Source organism: Mytilus galloprovincialis, chromosome 13 (genome assembly GCF_965363235.1).
Source record: "Mytilus galloprovincialis chromosome 13, xbMytGall1.hap1.1, whole genome shotgun sequence".
Classification (NCBI taxonomy): domain Eukaryota; kingdom Metazoa; phylum Mollusca; class Bivalvia; order Mytilida; family Mytilidae; genus Mytilus; species Mytilus galloprovincialis.
The window spans coordinates 69,317,102-69,338,222 of NC_134850.1; the positions used below are offsets into that span (position 1 = coordinate 69,317,102).

Consider the following 21,121-nt stretch of genomic DNA (forward strand, 5'->3'; position numbering starts at 1 on the left):
GACACTCATACCACATCCATTTCTCATCAAGGAAAAGTCTTAGCGGTATACTACTGTTGCATTTACCTATTCCTGCATGTCACCTCAGTTGCTAGTTTGGCAAATAAAAATAATTTTGTACATGTAAACATTGATTTTGTGTGAGGTATACATACATATTTTATTTACAATGACATCAACATTATAAAAATTTTAATAGGTTTTCATCATGTTCATATTGTAATATAAGCTTAAAACAAAAGTATGCTATCAATCAGAGAGACATTTTCAACATTGATAAAAAAGGTATCACCTTTTATGATTTGAAACAGAATAACAAATAAAAAAAGGAAAAGAAGTTGTAAAATACAAAATCAAAAAAGATACATTATCAAGTTTTGATTCCAAAGACACATAAAAAAAACTTAAGAGCTGTAGGTCCAAATTTACCCTCATCTCCTGTCTTTTTACCTACTTTTTTATCAGTTGTTGACCAAATAAATGTTTTGTACAAGAAAGAGTTGTTTTAGACATTTCACATCTCATATCGGACTTGCAAAATTAAGATAAAAATGTGAAGGTTGGAGACAGTCCAACAACAAAAACATATGCCTTTTATTACAATTATACATGAACAAACATTAAAACACAATTATGTCACACAAATGCTGGTAAATGAATAGCTGCATTCAAATTGAGACAGGTGAAATAGTAACTCTATAATAAATTAAGCACTATCAGAAGACTGAGTCTAGTTTCGAGTTTGTATCAATGAACATTCCCTTCCTTTCACTATTGTCGTATTAAGTGTCATTCACCACAATCCTTTTATCCACACATTTTCTGTCAAGGAGAATCTGATCCGAAAGGATATGAACATTCCTCCATCATTGTCCATATCAACGCTCTTGAATCCTTAAAAATCATGTCAATTATCTTGACTTGGATCAGCAGGATGATATTTTTATCTATAATGAAAACCTCCCTTTTACTTATCATCAGTTACAAAGCATTTTAACAGTAACATTAAATATCTTTTACTTTTATTTCAAAACAACATACATAATTGGCATTCATATTGCATTTATTTATATCTCAAAGAATTATGATAAAACAACACGTCAGATATAGTTTATATCTATTCATGTAATTTCGAAAAAAAAATCCTTTAATACAATCAATTTGATTTACAAAGTATCTTAGTTCGTTCTGTAATTTAAACAATTGTGATATGTTTCTGATTGGGACTTTTGAACTGCGATTCTGATGCCTAAAGTTTAGAATAACAGACAGATCGAATTAAAATTTTAAAAATAAACTAAAATCATTTAACTTGAAATTACCTCATCCAAGTATCCTTCGAAGCTGTCATAAGGTCCACCTAAACCAAATGCAAATCCAGACTGCCTTTTGAATATAGATCCTGTAAAACAACAATAATTTTTAACATAAAAACAATATGAAATTACCGTATGATACAATATTTTATGGAAAAAGTACCGAAATTCAAAACGAAAAGTCCCTTACCAAATGACTAAATCAAACGCTCAAACACATTAAACGAATGGATAACATACATTTGGAAAAGCATGTAATTATATTTGAAAAAAAACTCATACAGTTGGAAAAGAAAAGATTATACTAAGTTGACTACAATTTTATTCAATTTGTGGTTGTAATGGAGTGGCGTATTGAAAGAACTCAACTACGATTTTTCATAAAAACACTTACCATCGAGATGTATAATTTTAGATATCTTGTTAACTTCGAATACTACATCGTGTAGATTAACATGTACTTGTACTGCATTAGTCTGTTCTACCTGAATTGATATAAAACTTTTCAGCTCAACATATATATTTTAAAACCGACGAATCCAAATATTATATGAAGCCCAACACGCACAGAAAACTGTTTGAGGAGTAATATTTTTTAATCACCTTGTTTATAGTATTACTAGAAGTGTTGTGGGAACCGTCGTTTACATATTTTTAGGTTGTTTTTTTTTGTGCTGTCTTTTGTTATCTTCTTGATTTTGATTGACGGTGTTTTTTTCCATCTTTTTTTAAAAGACAACTATTACCACTGCCATGTATTCATACAATTCGATATTGTATGTACATGTAGGAATACGTAAAGAATTAATAGGCACTGGGTAAATTCATGATTGTACCGATTCATGCATAGAACAATATGCATTTACATACTTAGTTGATAAAAAGTTAACATGATAATAAAAATGCCGAACTCTACAGGATATTCAAAACAAAAAGTCCGTTATAAAATTACAAAACCCAAGCTATCATGGACTATAACATGCGTTTATAGGAGACAATGTGTATGTCGCACTCATCTGAAAGCTTTGACACAGTTTGTTCCCTATCATATTTGTAAGAAGAGACTTACCAGTGATTATACGAAAATTGTTTCTCTTTTTCAAATAAATACTGTTGCTTCTAGAATATTCCTCAATAAAACAACAAGAAAAAAGACAGAAGGAACACAAATTATTTTTACCTTGTATGATATCCATTCACTGACTGTCATTTCAATATCATTAACTGAATTTACCAACAGCCTTATTCCAATGAGTGACTTAGATCTATCTATCAGGAGTGCAAAGCTTGGGTCACAAGTTGGCGACGGATAGCAATTGGTCAGCACAGATTGGAAATTTGTATCCGAGTTTATGATCAATGGAGCAAATTGAAATTCTATCACCAGGTTCCTGAAAGGGAAAACTGATTAATGTTATATCAGATCCGTTCAGAATTTCAAAATTAGATTATTCGTTGTCTATTAGAGAATGTTAGTTTAAACATATTTATTTATAGTGGATGGGAAACAAGTTTTGCAACTTATATTAATTCCTTTCCACTTTGCGGGTGTGTGTGCTGCCTTGTAGCGGAATTAGCCTGCTCTTGTTAAATTTTTCGTTTTCTATTAATTATTTTTCTCATTGACTATTAATGATTATTAGTGACCGTTATCTCTTTAACACGGAACAAACATTAAACACGAATGCAAGTTATGGTTGGCCGTTATGGAATAACCGTTTCACAAATGATATCGGTTATGTTCCTTACGTCGCAACTACAATCCCCTTCCCTTTCATGACATACCGAATTAAGACTATTTACCGGATTTGTTATAACATAAGTAACACGTCGGGTGCCACATGTGGAGCAGGATCTGCGTTCCCTTTCAGGAGCACATGAGATCACCCCTTTTTATTGATTGGGTTCGTGTTGCTTATTCCGTAGTTTTCTATGTTGTGTAATGTGTTCTATTGTTTGTCTTCTTTCATTTTTAGCCAGGCGTTGTTAGTTTATTTTCGATTTATGAGTCTGACTGTCCCTCTGGTATCTTTCGTCCCTCTTTTAAATTTGACCACTAGCATCGGTTAAGAGTGGATTCATTAGTTAAATATCGATGAACTACGAAATGTACTCTGACAGTGCTACCACTACAAAAATCAAACACCAAACATTTAGAAAGCAACCAAACACATTACAATTCTGTTCGATAATTGTGTAGGACAATAATTCACGAATACGGCAAACAAATTGGTTAGACTAGCTAACGATGATATGTTTGATACACAAAAAGGACAAGATAAATAACTGCATTTTCACTATGGTGCATGGGATCTATATATTTGGTAGAAACTTTTACCTGAAGTCTATACTGGCAAATCTCCACAGATATATGAAACAGTCCTGGTATCCAAACAATGCCTTCCCATCTGGAGTATCTGTTATATTTATATTGTGACAACTTAAGGGAGTCGACATTCCTGATCTATCCTTCATACCACTGGGATCATCAGTACTTTTATCAAAAGTCAGGTAAAGATTGGTCGTACATGATAATGTCTTAGGTGTTGTTGTGGCATCTATGGTTTGATTTTTATTATTGTTAGAATTGTCTATTTGAACTAGAGCCGAACAACTGCAACTAGATTGCTCGAATGCCGTACCAGGTGCACACTGTCTCGTAATGGTGCCGTGACCAGTAACATGTTCCAGATAGAGTGTGGGGTCGTTGGCTACTGGTTTTAAACTGCAAACTGAAAGATAATAAAACTCATTTAATCATAATTATATATCTACGTCCGCAAATTAAGCATGGTTGTTTTCGTACATAACAAATTCACAGAGCAAAGTTTACGATGAAGCGATGACTACACAAGGTGCAATTGTTTCATTGTATGAATGTCCATGGTGTTTAGCTGAGTAATTCATTATAAATTACTGTAAGAAAACCCGGATTTGGAAATGCATTGGTTAAAACAGTTATACCGAATATAATATAGGAAAAGGATAGAGTATTGGGAACATGATAATCATTTGTATCTTATTTAATTGGGAGAGCAAGCCAATGGGTTAAAGTAGTTCATCTACCGTTACCACCAACATGTCAGCATTGAAGTTGATAGTTAATGACAGATGCGTCAGAATCATATCTTGATTGACAAAGGCTTGTAATGTTTTATACGAATGGTCGGTACTCTTGCTCCCTCCACGAATATTAACTAGCAGCCAGGAGCTAGACAACAGTGCTGAAAAGGGTGTTTAACATCTTCAATCAATTAAACGATCCATTCTTATTAAATAGAAACTATCCATTGATTTTGTTTTCAATCTACTCAGGCAAAACAAAATTCTATATCACACCTTGTAATGTAGAATTATTGTTTACAGTTGGTGGACATTCGCTGTTGCAGGCACCAAGTTTGCAACCAGAGCCGTCCGAATAGCCAGTTCCAAGTGGGCAGCATACGCCTGTAATATCGCCATTCAAACACACCCAATATCCGCGGCAGTTGTTCTTCATTGGTGCAGTTAATTTGTCTCTACACAGATCTACAATAAAAAAACAACAATAATTCCAAATTAAGTAAACAAAGGCAACAATAGAATGCCGCTGTTCAAAGTGCATTAGAAAATGCCTGTACCAAGTCAGGAATATGACAGTTGTTATCCATTCGTTTGATGTTTTGAACTTTTGATTTTGCCATTTGATTGAGGACTTTACTTTTTGAATTTTCCTTGGAGTTTTTTTGTGATTTTAATTTTTATTTTTTTCAACAGTCATAAATCGATTAAGCAAAAACAAATCCGGGGCTAAAACCGATGAAAACACATCAAATATAAGAGGAAACCAACAGACGATAAGAAGCACTGGACCGGGGGAAAACGCTCACATAGAAACGGTCTATTTGATAACAGCTGCTACCATGCAAGTCTTAGCTTAAATAATACACGAGTTGTCAATGATTTTTCAGTTCCAAGTTTAAGATCGACAAAACATGCACGATTTGAACATTCAAATGCGTTATGCCCATTAAGACAGGTCTTAATTGATGACTAATGGTTTCGAAATATAATATAAAGATGAAGTAAATTATATCTATGATGGTATGTATATATTTTTTTTACTTCATTGTGCCACATATGGAGCAGGATTTGATAACCATTCCGGAGCACATGAGATCATCCCCAGTTTGAGGTGGGGAGTCGTGTTGCGCGGTTTTTTTCTAAGTTATATTTTTTTTTATTCATGGCGTTGTCAATTTATTGTTTGACTTCTGAATTTTCATTTTCCTTTGGTATCATTCGGCTCTCTTTTAAATACGTACCACGTTTGCAGGTGGAGTGTTTGGGTTGCACACACGTCAAAGCATTCTCATTATAAAACTGTCCAAATGGACAATATCTTTCGTGAAACACTAATATTCCGGCAGCATCCTCGGTCTCTATATATTTGTCACAATCTGTCGGATGTGGCAGAAATTGGCGGTTGACGTCAACGGAACCTGTAATTTAAGGAGCTTGTGAGTGATTGGTGCCTTTCATTCTGACATACCTTATACTTCTAAACAAAGTAGTAGATAAAAAGGTCTAGCGTATCAAATTATAATAGATATAGGAAGATGTGGTCTGAGTGCCCATGACACAACTCTCCATCCAAATAACAATTTATAAAAGAAAAACATTATAGGTCAACGAACGACCTTCAACACGGATCCTTGGCTCACACCGAACAACAAGCTATAAAGGGGCCCTAAAATTACTAGTGCAAAACCATTCAAACGGGAAACCAACGGTCTAATCAAATTACAAGCCTGGTATCTTTAATGACTTCTTGCAACCCCCTCAAGGCATCTGGTGGTAAACGTTTCGTCTCCAAGCTCATGTGTGGATATGAAATGTCTTAAAAACGTCATTTCCTAAATGTATACGTTGAATCATGCAAGCTAATAAGATTATCGTCAGTCCGGTATAGATAACCAAAGCTAGATTTGGCACAACATTTTGGAATTTGTGATTTTCAGTGCTTTCCGAGTATACTTGATTATATCATGTATATGTAAACCTTCAAACTGTTTTGTATATATACACATATTGAGTTTGATTTCTTCGGCCTTCTACTGAATATACACGTATCTACAATGATCTTTTCATATCTAATTCAATATTGTTACAGTCAAGAGTTCTAGAAGATGAAACCTATATGTGGTGTTCCAAATTAACATTAGTTCAACACTATTGTCAACTAAAAATAAATTTCTGACGGCAACTTTCATTTTCTTTTTTTTAGATCTATAAGCTTTAGTTTACATGTAAATTTTCTGTAATTGATAGCTATAAACTGGTAAGACATCTAAAGTACAACTCGAACAAACATAACATAACTTACCATCATTAATAACATTGTTACTTGTCGTAGATGTACTGACTGTACCTAAATAATACACAAATAAAAAAAAAATTGCTAATTTGCGATATCTAAATATAACTGCAATTTAATGAAAACATTTTTCGATTCATTCGTCATAGTTGATGGAACTGATTTGTTATGTTAGTGTTTTGTTTTAAACTTTGTTTTTTCCATATATAATCCCAAATATTGGCCAATAGACGTTAAAAGAACGCAACAATCAGTTTTCGTTATGAAGCCACAGTGTTCGGGAGAGAGGGGATAAGGGGACTATTTTTTCGTCGCCTTTAATGCTAACGACACGATGTTTGCAGCCCTTAACCAAATTTGTTATACACCATTCACACACAAAGGTATTAACATTTCTGATGCAGAAGCATGTCTTGTAATTATTTTGAACAAGTTATTTGAAAGATTTACAAATCTAAGGGGCTTAGTTAGTGAAACCAAATAACATGTTTTCAGTGTTCAAAGACATTGTTCTATCCGGTACCAGTAACTTTATTGTCGATTTTGTTGAAGGGTTTCAAATTTTTGTTTTTCATGGAAAACTGAAGACTGTCAAATACCATCAAAAGCACCCATCGTACGCACTTATTATGGTAGTAAACATTATAAATTGACTTAGAAATTAAAAGTAACGTACCGCCATTTATAACGCTGTTTGTAGTTGATGTTGCAGTTGTTGTAGAAATATTAACTGCTCCTAAACAAACAAACAAACAAATAATTTGTAATCAATAATATGGATTGAACAAAATCTTATATTTCTGTTTCGTAATCATAGTATATAGTTTTTATCCAACGCAATCATAGGTTTGAACGTTGTTTTCCATTTTGACTTGTTTACGTTTTTTCGTTTAGGGTTGTATAATATTTCCCCCTAGTTTATATGGTCGTTTAATCTCATCTCGACCCTTTGATATTCAAGAGTCTATCCTAAATTGAGGTAAAAAATTATCAAAGGTACCAGGATTATAATAAGTATATGGCCTTCCAAATACCGTTTTTATCCTTATCATCTAAAGAGACATTAATTGTCAAAATCCGGATATGTTGTACTATCTTTAGCACCTCATGTTTGTGGTATAACATCATTGTCGCAAATTTATAGTTTTCTGTTTGGTATTAAAATTAATATTAAGATCCAATTAGTTATATCTTGTGATCAACTTATTTGACAATCGTCAATGGCAGGTTTATGAACATCAGTTGTTCGACATGTTAGTCAAATGCTTTTTGTTAAAATATGCTTTTTCATTTTTTTTTTTGGTCTTTTGGAAAATGTTGCGAGTACTTTATTGATACAACGAAATTTACAAACACAACATGTGACTTTAATATATATTTTAGTGTTACCTTTATACGATTCATGTACCAACTGTCTATTGACACGATTGTACTTGTTTATAAAAATAATGATTCTCAAAGTATTATACAAAAATACCTAAGCGCATTTGTCAAAAAGAAAAAAAAAGAGAACTTACCAGTAATCGGAGTTCCATCAATTCTATCTATTGCTGTAAAGAGAACATTTGATAGATAATGGCAATGATACATAGGTCGTATTTTACATGTATATCTTAGTCCTTTGAAGAGGCAACACTTTCTTGTTTCGTGTTTGGAATAAGAAGATATTAGCCCTGGAAATCTAGCTATAAATGTATTTGAAATGTTTTCGTATGTATCAAAAATATAAAAAAAATAAACATCTCTTTTACAAGCAAAACCTACTTCATATTGGTCCGTGTAAATTTTGTAACATAAATATAACGAAACATCAATGGACATGTCTGTAAATAACGGCAACAGTTGTACACCGCTGGTCAGAAGTCCTTAACCACTTGAAATAACGAATCCGGGCTACAAACTAAAACCGAGGTAAACACATCAACTATAAGAGGAAAACAAAGGAACAACAGAAACACTGAAGTGCAACAAAAAAAAGTAGTTACTATTTTATTCTAAATTATGACTAAACACTTACCTAGATCTTCGGGTGTAGTACTCTTATAAGTTGCTGTTGTTGTTTCAAAATTTACTGAAGCAAACAATATTAGATTAAAACAAACTTGCTCAGTTTCATGTAGCAATCTGCTTTAATAAACATTATAATGAAAGCACAAGGCCTTTCTACACCGAAAATGTGGACATACTGTCTCATTTTCAACTGTTAAAAAACAATTCTATTTTGTTTAAAAAGACATAAAAGATGCAATATTTCACAACAATATTTATAATTCTAAAAGACAAACCAGCTAAACGAGTTGAAGGACAACTCCAATGCATGTTTGGTTTATGCCTAGTATGACAATAAAAGCAGAGTACAGAGTATAAAATCCACTCAATTGTTTATTTGTTGTCGGGGGTCACACATTGCGACAAACAAGTATATCGTAACCTCACACATGGCGAAAAACTAGTGTGTTGTATCAAAGTGAAACATGTGAATTTAATTGTCTTTTCATCAAAACTTCCACAGGCACTTGTCTCATGAAAAGAATGTTCCTTACTTTAGTTAAACACATTAAGGTATATAGGACTATAGGATTTGTAGAAAACAGATTTTCAGAAAACTTCTCTACAATAATGAATAAGTTCATTTGGTATAACATGGCAGTTGATATTGTACACCCGATGGGTCAGTTCTAGGTAAGGTGCATCTCGATGGATTTGAAATAGTGTCTGTTGTATGTTTCAGTAACTACGCATGGTATGTAAAGGATAATTGTGACAGATAAATATCAGCCCTAAACAGATGTGTGCAGTCGCTCTTTGCAATCTTTTACCGTTGTATGACTTCTATTGACTCTTTCTTGAATGTTCGATACAATGACTTTAAAAAAAATGATGATGCCGTCAAGAGTATTCGGCATTTGATACAATATACATGTAAATATGTTTCTGTGATAATACAAGGCCAAAAGGCTGCAAAGTAAGATTTGGAAGATACCAAATGTATGTTCAATGTAATATGACGGTCTTTAATGTACTGTGGATTCATTATTATTCGTTGGATACTAATTTTCGTGGATTTCGTTGGTACAGGTGAACCACGAATCTAAATGTTTAACGAATTCAAATTTTCCAAATGTGCAGACTTTGGCAAAACCACAAAATTAAATGTCCATGAAAGTTTTTATCAATCCACGAAAATTGGTACCAACGAAAATAAATGAATCCACAGTATTATATATCATGATTATACTTACAATTACATATCTCTGCTGCAAGATTTGTAGGTAAAGCACTATAGTCTGGTACCTCTTTCACATAATCCATTTGACTGGCTATAAACAATAACTCGGTTTGAAATACGTGTTGACCAATACCCAAAGCAAACATGTGTATTCCTTCTTCATGTGCCGCCATTGATTCTATTTTTGTATAATTAGGACTGACAGATAGTCCATCAGTGATACACACTGCTACCTTTGTTGAACCAGGTCTTGGTGATCGACTAAACATGCCTCGCATCAGTTTTATTGCTTTATGTGTTGAAGTTCCATAATTGGACATTTGTATGCTCAAAATGGCAACCGACAATGCGTCAAGTGTATCATATTGTCCTAGTTCTATCTTAGTTCCAATGAATGTACCGAATTCTACTATCCCAACTCTCGTATGAGTTGGGTGAATTTCAAATCTTGATATTAAATTGACAGTGTAGTTTTTAACAAGATCGAAATTAGGTTTGGTAACACTTTGTGATCCATCTAATAGAAATACCAAATCCAATTCATTTTTACAATTGGTGGGTGGTACAACTGAAAATATAATATTAAAAACAACAATAAATAAAACAATTACGTACAACTTCTGGTGTAATTTGTTATTAAATTTTAAGAACCGATTGTACCAATAGTAACAGCTACAATGTATTACAGTTTGACAATACACTTTACTCATTTAGGCAAAACCCTCTGTACGTTAAACAACACAATATCGTGCACGCTTCCTACAAATGATGTTTTCAGCATAGAACGATTTTCTACAGATGATGTTTATAATACATATAACAATTTTCAAGTAGTATTACCATTAATATCGTCGAAAAACAGATGCATCATAAACAAATGCAGAGTTTTCTTAGATTCCCTGTGCTCCACGAAACCTCTTAGTCTTTACCAACGATAATCTGTTTATCGCTATTTTACCTATGCCGACGTGGTTAATTTCATTGACAATGACACGTGCGCCCTTAAGTTTCTTGCGATCATAAAATTTATCATCTTCACAGTGTAACAAATTTAAAATAGATTTTGTTTACAGAAAATACCTCAAAAGCAGTGGCTACTCTGCTGGTGAATATGGTTTTCTTCATTAAAATGATAGTTTTAATCCAAATTCAAATTTCATTTTTCATCACACAATCAGGTATTTGTTATCCTTATGGCATCATTGCATGTATATAATGCTTTGATATAAAGGTAACTAATCCCCAAAAGAAACAAAATCAGTGCTCTTAAAATTAACAAGTTATAATCGCCTATTTATATCACGTAAACCACAACAAACCGACAATAAAGATTGTTATTGATGATATCAAAATTTTACTTTTGATGTGTACATTTGTACACTCATGCGAACGTCCGAAAAGCCCTGGGGCAAGATCACTATATCGACATTATTAAATTGTTTGATCCGACGAGGTCAACATTTGTTTATTTTAGACGGAAATCTTTTCCCATCTAAAGTTAAACAGAGCATCGACTATAATAATGATAATAGAACACTTGGTTTCATTATAATTCAGTATAACAGCTGCCTTTAAACAATGAGGATATCAACAGTGCCCAGTGTTCTATGATGTTGGTACTTTTAAAATAAAATGATTTGATCTGATAAAATCAATAAAAAAAATATGAACAAAAATGTTATTTACAATGAGAAAAAAATCCATCGTGTTGTAGTTTATGCCATAAACATTATATTTGTCAGAAAATCTGAAACATATAATGAAACTGCATTGTTGAAAGCTAAATTTGAAAAAAAAACCTATATTTTCACCCACTGTCGCAACCTAAAATTCGAAACAATTTGCAATCAAATCTCAAATCTTAATATGCTTTTGTCTTTTCTTTTTAGATACAAATAAAGCATTGTCGAATATTGTGCATTTTAAAATCTAACTCGCGCAATGAGCCAATATATTGGTACTAGTATTATCTTCATCGAGAAATAAATGATATATTAGCCCAATTCATCTCCCGTGCTATCCAATGACTCGCTGAGCTCGACTTTATGAATATAATCGTGTGTACTGCATTCCAAACTACAGCTAAGCACATAATGTTTATTACGTTTTGGTTGAGCCATACTCTAAGCATTTGATATTACATACATATTTACAATGCACACATTTTTGACAAATAAACTTAATTCATATTTGTATATTATTCTAAATCACCATCTTGCAACAAAAATTCCTTGAAAAAAATTAAGACATAAATATTTAAGGGTATTTCATTTGATAAAATAACAGGACTATAATTGTGAATACAAGGTGCATATTTTTTCTACAAAAGACTTGACTCATAAGCGACACTCAAAACAAAAAGTTAATATGCAAAATAAAGAACGAAGTAAAAAAGCATTGAACAATGTTAAAAAAAATTAAAGGTTTTACCAAATACGGCTAAGGTCATCTATTCACGGGGTTAAAATCCTCAGTAGTTCCAACAATGGTGCGAAAAAGCCTTCCGTTGTATGGTGGTTATTTGAACAAATTGAAATCCTTAGTTTGACTCTCTATAAAACAAAGCTGACTTTACAAACTCCAAGCCGTTCCTTTATTGTGTTTTTAAAATTTGTTTCAAAAGTTGGATTTTTTAAAAACTTTATATCATTTACTCTTGGTTTTTTCTTGAAGATGCGACAGTGAGACATTTGAACGTAATAACATCGTATATGTTTTTAGTTTTTTACCCCTAGATTAAAGTTAAAATCAGATTCAGAAACGATTATTTGGTGCCGCGTGTGCAGGACATACAAACAGACGAACACACCGACCGGAAAAAATAAAGCCTTCGTAAAAACTTACCAGTCTGAGCAATCCTGACATCAACTTGGAACATAAATAGTATGGTAGATATTGTAATAAGCATTGCTCATTTCTGTGTATGTGGTAAATCTGTGAAAACGAATGATAATAAATAACAAGACAATTTGTTGTTTGTTTTTTGTTGTTTTTTTTTGGGGGGGGGGGGAGTGTTATTCATGTATCATGTTATCTAGAGCATCTAGTTTGTGTCTTGTGAACAAATATTTGTCTTTTGTCTTTTTCTTTTTAAGTCATGGCGTTTTCGATCTATGAGTTTGACAGTCCCTCTGGTATCTTCCACCCAATTTTAACGCATACATGTTCATGTCTGTGTTATCTTGGTCTTGCATTAATAACAATGTAATATCGATAATTTATTTTTAATGTTTACGCGTTTGCTTCGGAACTATGGACGTCTATATGCGTAAACTAAACTACAAAAATGTAATACTACTTCGAAAAGACACAACATAAAAGTTTTTCAATTTACATTTGATGTTCAATTGAAGATATGATAAGTATTTTGTAGTGTTCGTTGCTTTAACCTCTTGTAGTGTCTGAGTCTTATTTTGTCCAAATTGATATGCATTGATAAGACAAAAATATTGGTACTTAAAACAAAAACAAAAACGGACAAGATCATTTCAAAACGATGACTTTCATAAACAGTCTTACAACGTCACTTTCGTATAAATTTCGAAGTATAACTCATTGGGTCTAAGTTTTTTTTATATACATGTATATAGTTTGAGTTTTGCGTTTATCAGTCAATCAAATAGGCTGGTTATTTTTACTAAAGCAATAATTAAATAATTATGACAATCAGTTTGTTAAATCCATCCTTTTCTCTAAATATTTCGATAAACAATAAAATGCCAGAAATATTGAGTTTACATTTTGCATTAAACCAAATATAAAAAAGAAGATGTGGTATGATTGTCAATGAGAAATATCTCCACAAGTGACCAAAATGACACCGAAATTAACAAGTATATGTCTCCGTACGGCCTTCAACAATTAGCAAAGCCCATACCACATAGCTATAAAATGCCCCGAAATTAGAATGTAAAACAATTCAAACGAGAAAACTAACGCCCTTATTTATATATAAAAAAAATGAACGAAAAACAAATATGTAACACAAACAAACGACAACCACTGAATTACAGGCTCCTGACTTGGGACAGACACATACATACATAATACCAAAGACTGTTATCTCTATCTTTTTTGACAATATCGTTTAATTTTAATATTATCTTTGTTGTTATGGTAAAATTATGAATTGCTAAAGACTAAACTTTTTTCAATGATAACATACAGCTTATGTGTAAATTAATACAAGATAATTATCTAAAATAAGCGCTAATGTTGAACATGTCGAAAAGAATAATGACATCGGTCTTACCTTGTTGCTAACTATTGTTGAAATAATTATTTTCCATAATTGGTCAGTTTTTGTCTGACCTGATCGGACCAAGTATTCGTGTCTACACACAGTGTGATATTCATCAGCCCGGGGGATGTTTGTGTTGTTTTAGCCCCTATCAGGATCTGCATCGCAATCCCTAGGGTCAAAGATTTCTGATAACTATCAAACCTCGCTTTTCTGAAATATTTGATACCCTAGTTATATTTACAAGATAATTAAATTAGATATACTAATTTTAAATACAAAAGTACTTCCTATATGTCCTATTGTACTGCGTATTATTCTTGCTGTCTTTTTTGTCTGTTTGGTTTTTTTTTTTTCGTTTGTGTTTTTTTGTGTATCTATTTATTTTGTTTTGTTGTGAGACGTTTTAATTTTCTGGTGGATATAAACATGGAAAGTTGCATAGCTTTCAACCAAATTTTTATAAAAGTTAACAAGTATTACACATGTTCATATCAGAAGAAATAAAAGCAAAGAAAGATAACATTATGACCAAATAAACAAATGTACCTCAGACAGTCTGCGTACATGTCTTGTATATATTTTAGTCGAGCCAGCGACACACGCCGATCCTAGATTCCGTCATCGTGGGTGGCGGTGACAATTTTTAGGTTTGGTCTGGTTAATTTTTTAGACATCGATAAGTTGTTACAAACCTTCATGGAGTTTTATGAAATTTGGACAAAAGTACTTTGTATGACCAAAAGATTGCATCTAGACCGAAATCTAAAAAAAATATGTTTTTATTCATTTTTGCATGAACCCCCTGAGGGGTTCATGCTTATATATTGGCGAGTTTTGGATGTGTCTATGGGCCACTCGATATCTCTCGGCCGGAAGTCAGAATAAAATTCTCGGAACGTCTCGAAAGTTTACGGTTATTTATACAGGACTTAACAGGTTGTTATCTACGTCTTTGATATGGTCCCTTGATGACCCTTAACGACGCAATTATATTTGTTTTAAAACGACCACTGTACACTGTGTGTATCTGGGTCAATTATAACGTGGTATTGTATGTTGTCTCGATAACATGTGAACTAATTATGTTTGAAGATTTAACAACGAGATACTGAGTGTGTATTTCATCATAGACTTACGGGAGAGAAGATTCTGGTTAAGATATTAATATTAGATCGGAAAACAGAAAGATAATATTCTTATCAAAAGTTTTAATTCAATCGGAATCAAAGAAATATATACAAAATATCCATAAAACGGAAAGTAAGATAAATTTAGTAAATATTTAAATTTTAAACGGTCGTGAATAAAAATACTTGTGTGTTTTCAATTCATAAAGCATGCTTTTAAATCCTTGCAACTCACAACAACCGTAAAAACAACAAAATTTAATTACAACCATAATGCTGATTGTTTTATACCGTTTTAGTATGGATTAAGAAATCTTTGCTTATATTTTGTATAGTACGTAATATATTCACATAGTGGAATGTTAGAATTTAAAAGTAGATTCATTCGATAAATAAACTGTCCATCCGTAAATACTTGACGTTCGTGTTTATTGATATTATATATATTCAAAAGAATTTGAAAAAAAATACTAACAGGAACGTTAATGTTTTATAAAATTTAAATTCAATTTTTGTTTGTTTGTTTTAATAGTTTAACCGTATAGCATCTACATATTTGTACTATATGTAACGGTTTTGAAAATTGTATTCATTGTGTTGACCAACTATCCTACACCTCTTGATTCATTCACATTATAGATCACATTTCAAAAGCACACTATCGGTTTGCGTTCTCAAAAATTCCGGATAAAATGTCAATGAATCCGGAGTCAAAACATTTAATGTAGGCCGTTTGACATTCGAATTCAACTATTAGATTAAAATATGTGATGATGCAAATGCGTACTCTTTTCCTGAGTATCAGTGAGATGCTTTCTATTTACTATTTCGTGCGCTAAGATACTACTTGCATGCAATACTATTAAATTCACTCGTGAAAGCTTATTTTCGTTTTTGTTATCTAATTCAGGACACGGCAGAAAGAGCTTCACATGTGACTTTCAAGCACTGTCATCATTTCTAACGGTATTCTGACCTCGAGTTGTTTCTCTTTTGTTTCTTTTTTTGAGTCACTGTCCTATTATAAACTTTGACCTTTTCGAAAAGCTAAGGATTGTCTACCCAAGGAATAGATTCCTTAACTTTGTAATGTATTTAGCCTTTTAACTTTTTTCATTCGAGCGTCACTGATGCTTTTTTTGTATCTACTTAACTCGTGTCTGGCGTACATCATTTTAATTCGGGTATCTTTTTATATCTACATACCTTTTTATATAAATTGGTTATTTTGAAAGTGTGTACAGGTATTCATAAACTTCTGAGTTAAGAAATTCTTCGGCAAAAGTAAGTTTCCCTGTAGAATGTTTGAATTGATTTAAGTAAAATCAGGAAATCCTTAAAATTTGAGATGTTTTATTGAATCAAAATAAGTCTCTTCATAAGAGGTCCCAATCAATTGCATGCCACAGGTTTCACCGCATACAACATCTACCATGAGTAAAGACAGCTTCAAATATGAGTTGAGAATATAAAGGCATTCATGTAGGAAACAAAATATAAAGATATGATAGATAAAATAAATGCATCTAGAATTATTCCACATTATAAAGCAAACTGAGTAGGTTTGTGCAATTTGCATAAGTTATCCGGTTAGTAGAAATTAGGATTTGCCAAGGGGTTATAATCGGAAAAATTATGTACATTCCCAAGTAATAAATAATATATAGTCGAGCTTTAAAATAACTATTCAAATAGAAACTGTAAATATATACTTTCAACTGGCTTCTTATATTCACAGTCAATTATTTCAATTCAAAAGCAAACACAAATTCAGCAACAATCTTTTGGTGACCCGGCAGTCAGCGGTCTTAGGTTCATGTATTGCTTTTCTTTTTTAAAAGAAAGCAACTTGTTCGTAAATTACCCATATTCGCTAGCCAAGGGTTTCGATCCAGTCCCGTTTGATATCAAAATGGCCTAGTTTTTTTCACAATTAACAGTAAATAGTTTCTATGGTTAATGTTAATCAGTTGACAATAATTTTGTCAAACCTTCATGGAATTTATGAATTATTTTTTTAATTTTTATTTTTATATTTTTTTAATTTTTATTTTTATATTTTTTTAATTATTTATTTTTTTTTTTTTTTATTTTTTTAAATTATTTTCTTTAACTTTAATTTGTTATTTGTTGTGTGATTTATGTGGTATTATCGGTCTCGCTATTTCAAAATCATTTTAACCACCTGTCTATTATGAAGACAATATGTCATTTAACTATTTTACCTAATGAGACAGCTTTGATCACAATACTAATTAACATCTGACATAAGTTACTTAGTCTTGGACAGTAAGAATGATGGAAAACCTCGAAATTTTAATTACTATTTCATACTAGTGTGAATGTGTTTTGCCTAACAGCGAATAAAGACATAGTGCCATATTCATATCCGATCTCGTTACTTTTATCGAACTGCAATAAACATCGAGATTGACATTGCATTTTTTGAAAAATAAATACAATGCCCGTCATAATTGTTTGATAACTTATCAAAGCACTTTTAAAATATTTTAAGGATATATATGTGTTTCATTGTGCACTAGAAGACCCGGATATCAGAAGCGATCTGACAATCTTACGGAGCACAACAATGAATTACAAGACTAGGTAATGACGAAACTTTCTTTACACCGACACAGATCAGCATCGTCTGGGAACATCCGGGCTACTTTCAGTAAAGCAACACGGTACACACGTGGAGATCTATATAATTTTGGTTTCTTTAGTGAAGGAAAAGTTCTAATGGCTAACGAAACGAAATTGTTACAAAGTAAATATCCTACTTTTGAGGATGAAAACCATAGTGTTGATTTCTCAAGGAAAATGAGTATAGACAACTTAGAGGATATGGCGACGCCGAAACAAGAATGTGGACAAAAAGACCAATTTGAGTTGTACGAGTTACAGAGACTGACTATAATGTCGGCTTGTTTGACGGCATTTATATTCTGTGTAATTGTATTTTCCATATACCAGAGAGTCAAAGGAATATATATTTGAAATTCCGAAATTTTGTTCTTATACTTAATTCCAATGACAAGTATTTTAAAAGATAAGTTCTTGAATCTTTCTGTAATTATATTTACATGTATAGGTGGTCAACTTCAACAAAGTGAAAGTATACTACTAGTCGAAGAGGCATAATTACAATAAGACAAAGACAAATCTACGATCATATTGATCAAATATTTACATGACTTTTAGAGGTTATGGGAAGCTAACTATAATGCATGTACAAAATGGATTGATATACATTTAACAAAACTGGTACTGCATTAGGTATATTTAATCTACATGAACCCAAAATAAGGAAGGATAGTTACGTGGTATCATTGCAATTAGACAAAGTTTTATCTTTTATGATCCACAACCATGGAAGATGTTATATGTTTAATATGCACCTTTCGTCACTATTTGTCTTATGTTTAATTCATATTCAATTGTACCGCATCGGATGTAATCCAATTGGCAGTTTGAGAATAAAGATAATACAATGACAACAAATAACGTTAACAACTAGTGGTCACCGTACAGATTTCAATTATGAGCATAGTGGTATAACTGGATCACAACTTTTAAGAAAGTGAAACAACTCCAAAGGTACTGATTTACGTATTAAAGTATTACCTTGACCGTCACAAATATCAACCAATGACAATTATAAGATGTTTGAAAAACAGTAAACTAAAACATTCCTTCAAATCTGTGGTTTTCTTATTCAAAGATTTCTTTTAATTCTTCCTGAATATTTTCAGACCGTATTTTTTTAAATTAAGAATTTTATCTTTGAGTCATAGGTTATGTTTTGGATAGCCTTCTTTATTTCATTTACGATTTGTAATTCGAATTTTTCTAAATAGTGTGATTAATTGTGAATAATTAAGCAATTTATGCCTAGTTAATTCTTTAACTCGTTAATTTTTTTTCGTAGAGTGACAACCTATTCATTGTTCCCCTTTGCCAGTTCTTTTCCAGTACATGTATAATAATTGAAGTGACAATAATCCGTTTTAAAATTATCGTCTTCAGTTGCTAATTGTTTGTTTAGTAAACTTTCCGCAGGCTCTGTTTTATTATTGCATAATCTGAATTATTTGGCCACCTGTTAACATTAATATCATTCTTAATAATATGTTGATTAAGGTTAATTTAGCAAAAAAAAACTCTGAATCAAGAAAAAAACGTAACCCCCTTTAAGTTAGGTTACATCCTTAGTATTCAGTCTAATCAAGTCTTACGAGGTATTACCAACCGATATTTGAAATTTATCCAGGCTGGAGTTTTCTGTATAACACTGTATATTGTGTTTTGTATATCTTTGTTTGTGTTTTTGGTCTTTCTTTCGCCTCTTTTTTATCCTTTGTAATCGTTCCAGTCGATGAGTTAGTTCCGCCAGTGGGTTTGGTTTTTGGATAGACATGCATTTGACCAGTCGTCAGTCCCTGTTTTTGCTCTTAAATAATGTGGGGAGATTAGGCATGCTTGAAGCACTCAAACTTCCCGAACCTTTGTAACTCTTTATATACTTGGTTGGTTTTTTTTTTACATCTTTTCATGGTGGATCTCTATGTCGAATCTTTTCTTTTTAAGAACATCTAAATCATTGCTTGCAATTAAAAAAAAATACAAATACAATCGTTTAAGAATTTAATGAAAGAAAAAACCAAGGTCAATAACCATGATTACAATAAAAGATATTCCCCAAAAAACGTTGCATTTAGGGGAGTTTTAAAATTTTCCGTAATAAGAAACGTAATGTGGATTTTTCTATGCTCTAATTTCTGTTTCTCCCGCATCTAATTTATAAACCATTGATATTAGTGCATTTGATTCTAACATGATAACAGTCTAATAAAATCATAAGAAAAAACACATTACTGTTTCTGTGAGATCTTCAACAACATATCGTTAAGTCAGCAATCTCAAGATGCATGTCATGTATCATTTTTGATATTAGAAAAGCGCTACATTAAATGCCAGCTTTATACCAAGACTATGTCTTATATATTGATTAATTGTTGGTTGCTATAACATTCAGTGGCAAATGTTTCATGCATGTTCAGGACGAATGCCCTACTATGATATAGTTTTTGTCTAAAATAAAATGATAAATTCAGATGGAAAATGTTTATGGAACGATCAATGCACTACAAAAGGCTGTAGAGGTTATGGTATTTTTCTAGTTCAAACGTCTGGAAAGTCTATTATATATTTTTGTTTCTTTCATGCGTCACAGGAAGGCGGGCCGCCAGAGCAAACACTTAATATAGCCTTTCTTACTGTCATATTTATTTGAACTACTAGTAGTATTTGTCGTAAAAACATATTCTGATTCCCAAATTGATGTAAAAAATTATTTTTATTTCATTCATTATCAATGATTAAGTCCGGATCCGAATTTCTGTCATTTTATTACAACACAGAAAACCAACAATGATATTTTAAAACTAATACCGAAAATTAAGGTACACGAAGAGGTAAAGTTCCTTACTGAACAATTTATTCAATTTACTTATGTTAGATAAATAATGGTATCCCACTAATATCAACAATGATACAACTTTAATAAAAGAACAAAGTTCCTATTAATTCCAAGTAGCACGCATTTCATTTAACAAAAGTAAAATCACAAAAATACTGAACTCCGAGGAAAATTCAAAAGGTAATAGCCAACAATATTTTGATACGCCCGTAAAAGTTTAACGGGACGTATTATGATAAAATTGAGAATGGAAATGGGGAATGTGTCAAAGAGTGCCAGCTGAAGGACGCCTCCGGGTGCGGGAATTTCTCGCTACATTGAAGACCTGTTGGTGACCCTCTGCTGTTGTTTTTGATTTGGTCGGGCTG

At 32.1% G+C, this 21,121-nt stretch overlaps 1 protein-coding gene across 3 annotated transcripts; it reads right to left on the bottom strand.

Moving 5' to 3' along the window:
* Positions 1-277: 277 nt before the first annotated feature.
* LOC143057722 (protein PIF-like) lies at positions 278-14,339 on the bottom strand. Of its 3 annotated transcripts, XM_076231092.1 has the most exons (14): positions 14,154-14,338; positions 12,746-12,835; positions 9,915-10,469; positions 8,690-8,743; positions 8,190-8,222; positions 7,349-7,408; positions 6,682-6,726; positions 5,621-5,797; positions 4,656-4,844; positions 3,655-4,048; positions 2,497-2,707; positions 1,711-1,801; positions 1,323-1,402; positions 278-947 (listed from the first exon to the last, which is right to left on the bottom strand). In XM_076231092.1, the coding sequence occupies exons 2-14, from the start codon at positions 12,807-12,809 to the stop codon at positions 927-929; spliced, it is 1,974 nt and encodes a 657-aa protein (XP_076087207.1). In that variant the 5' UTR covers positions 12,810-12,835; positions 14,154-14,338; the 3' UTR covers positions 278-926. The 3 variants fall into 3 exon arrangements, with proteins under 3 accessions (XP_076087207.1, XP_076087208.1, XP_076087209.1); XM_076231093.1 differs by lacking the exon at positions 7,349-7,408 and having other exon boundaries at positions 14,154-14,339; XM_076231094.1 differs by lacking the exons at positions 12,746-12,835; positions 14,154-14,338 and adding an exon at positions 10,982-11,155.
* Between the last annotated feature and the right edge of the window lie 6,782 nt (positions 14,340-21,121).

Bases quoted from the DNA above. Each gene is read 5' to 3' on its own strand.
- LOC143057722 (XM_076231092.1), bottom strand. From the start codon at position 12,809: ATGCTTATTACAATATCTACCATACTATTTATGTTCCAAGTTGATGTC. The intron at 2,708-3,654 runs GTAAAAGTTTCT...TTTCCCTTTCAG, and splicing joins TTTGCCAGTATAGACTTCAG to GAACCTGGTGATAGAATTTC. The intron at 948-1,322 runs GTAATTTCAAGT...TTTTCATTATAG, and splicing joins TCGAAGGATACTTGGATGAG to ATAAAAATATCATCCTGCTG.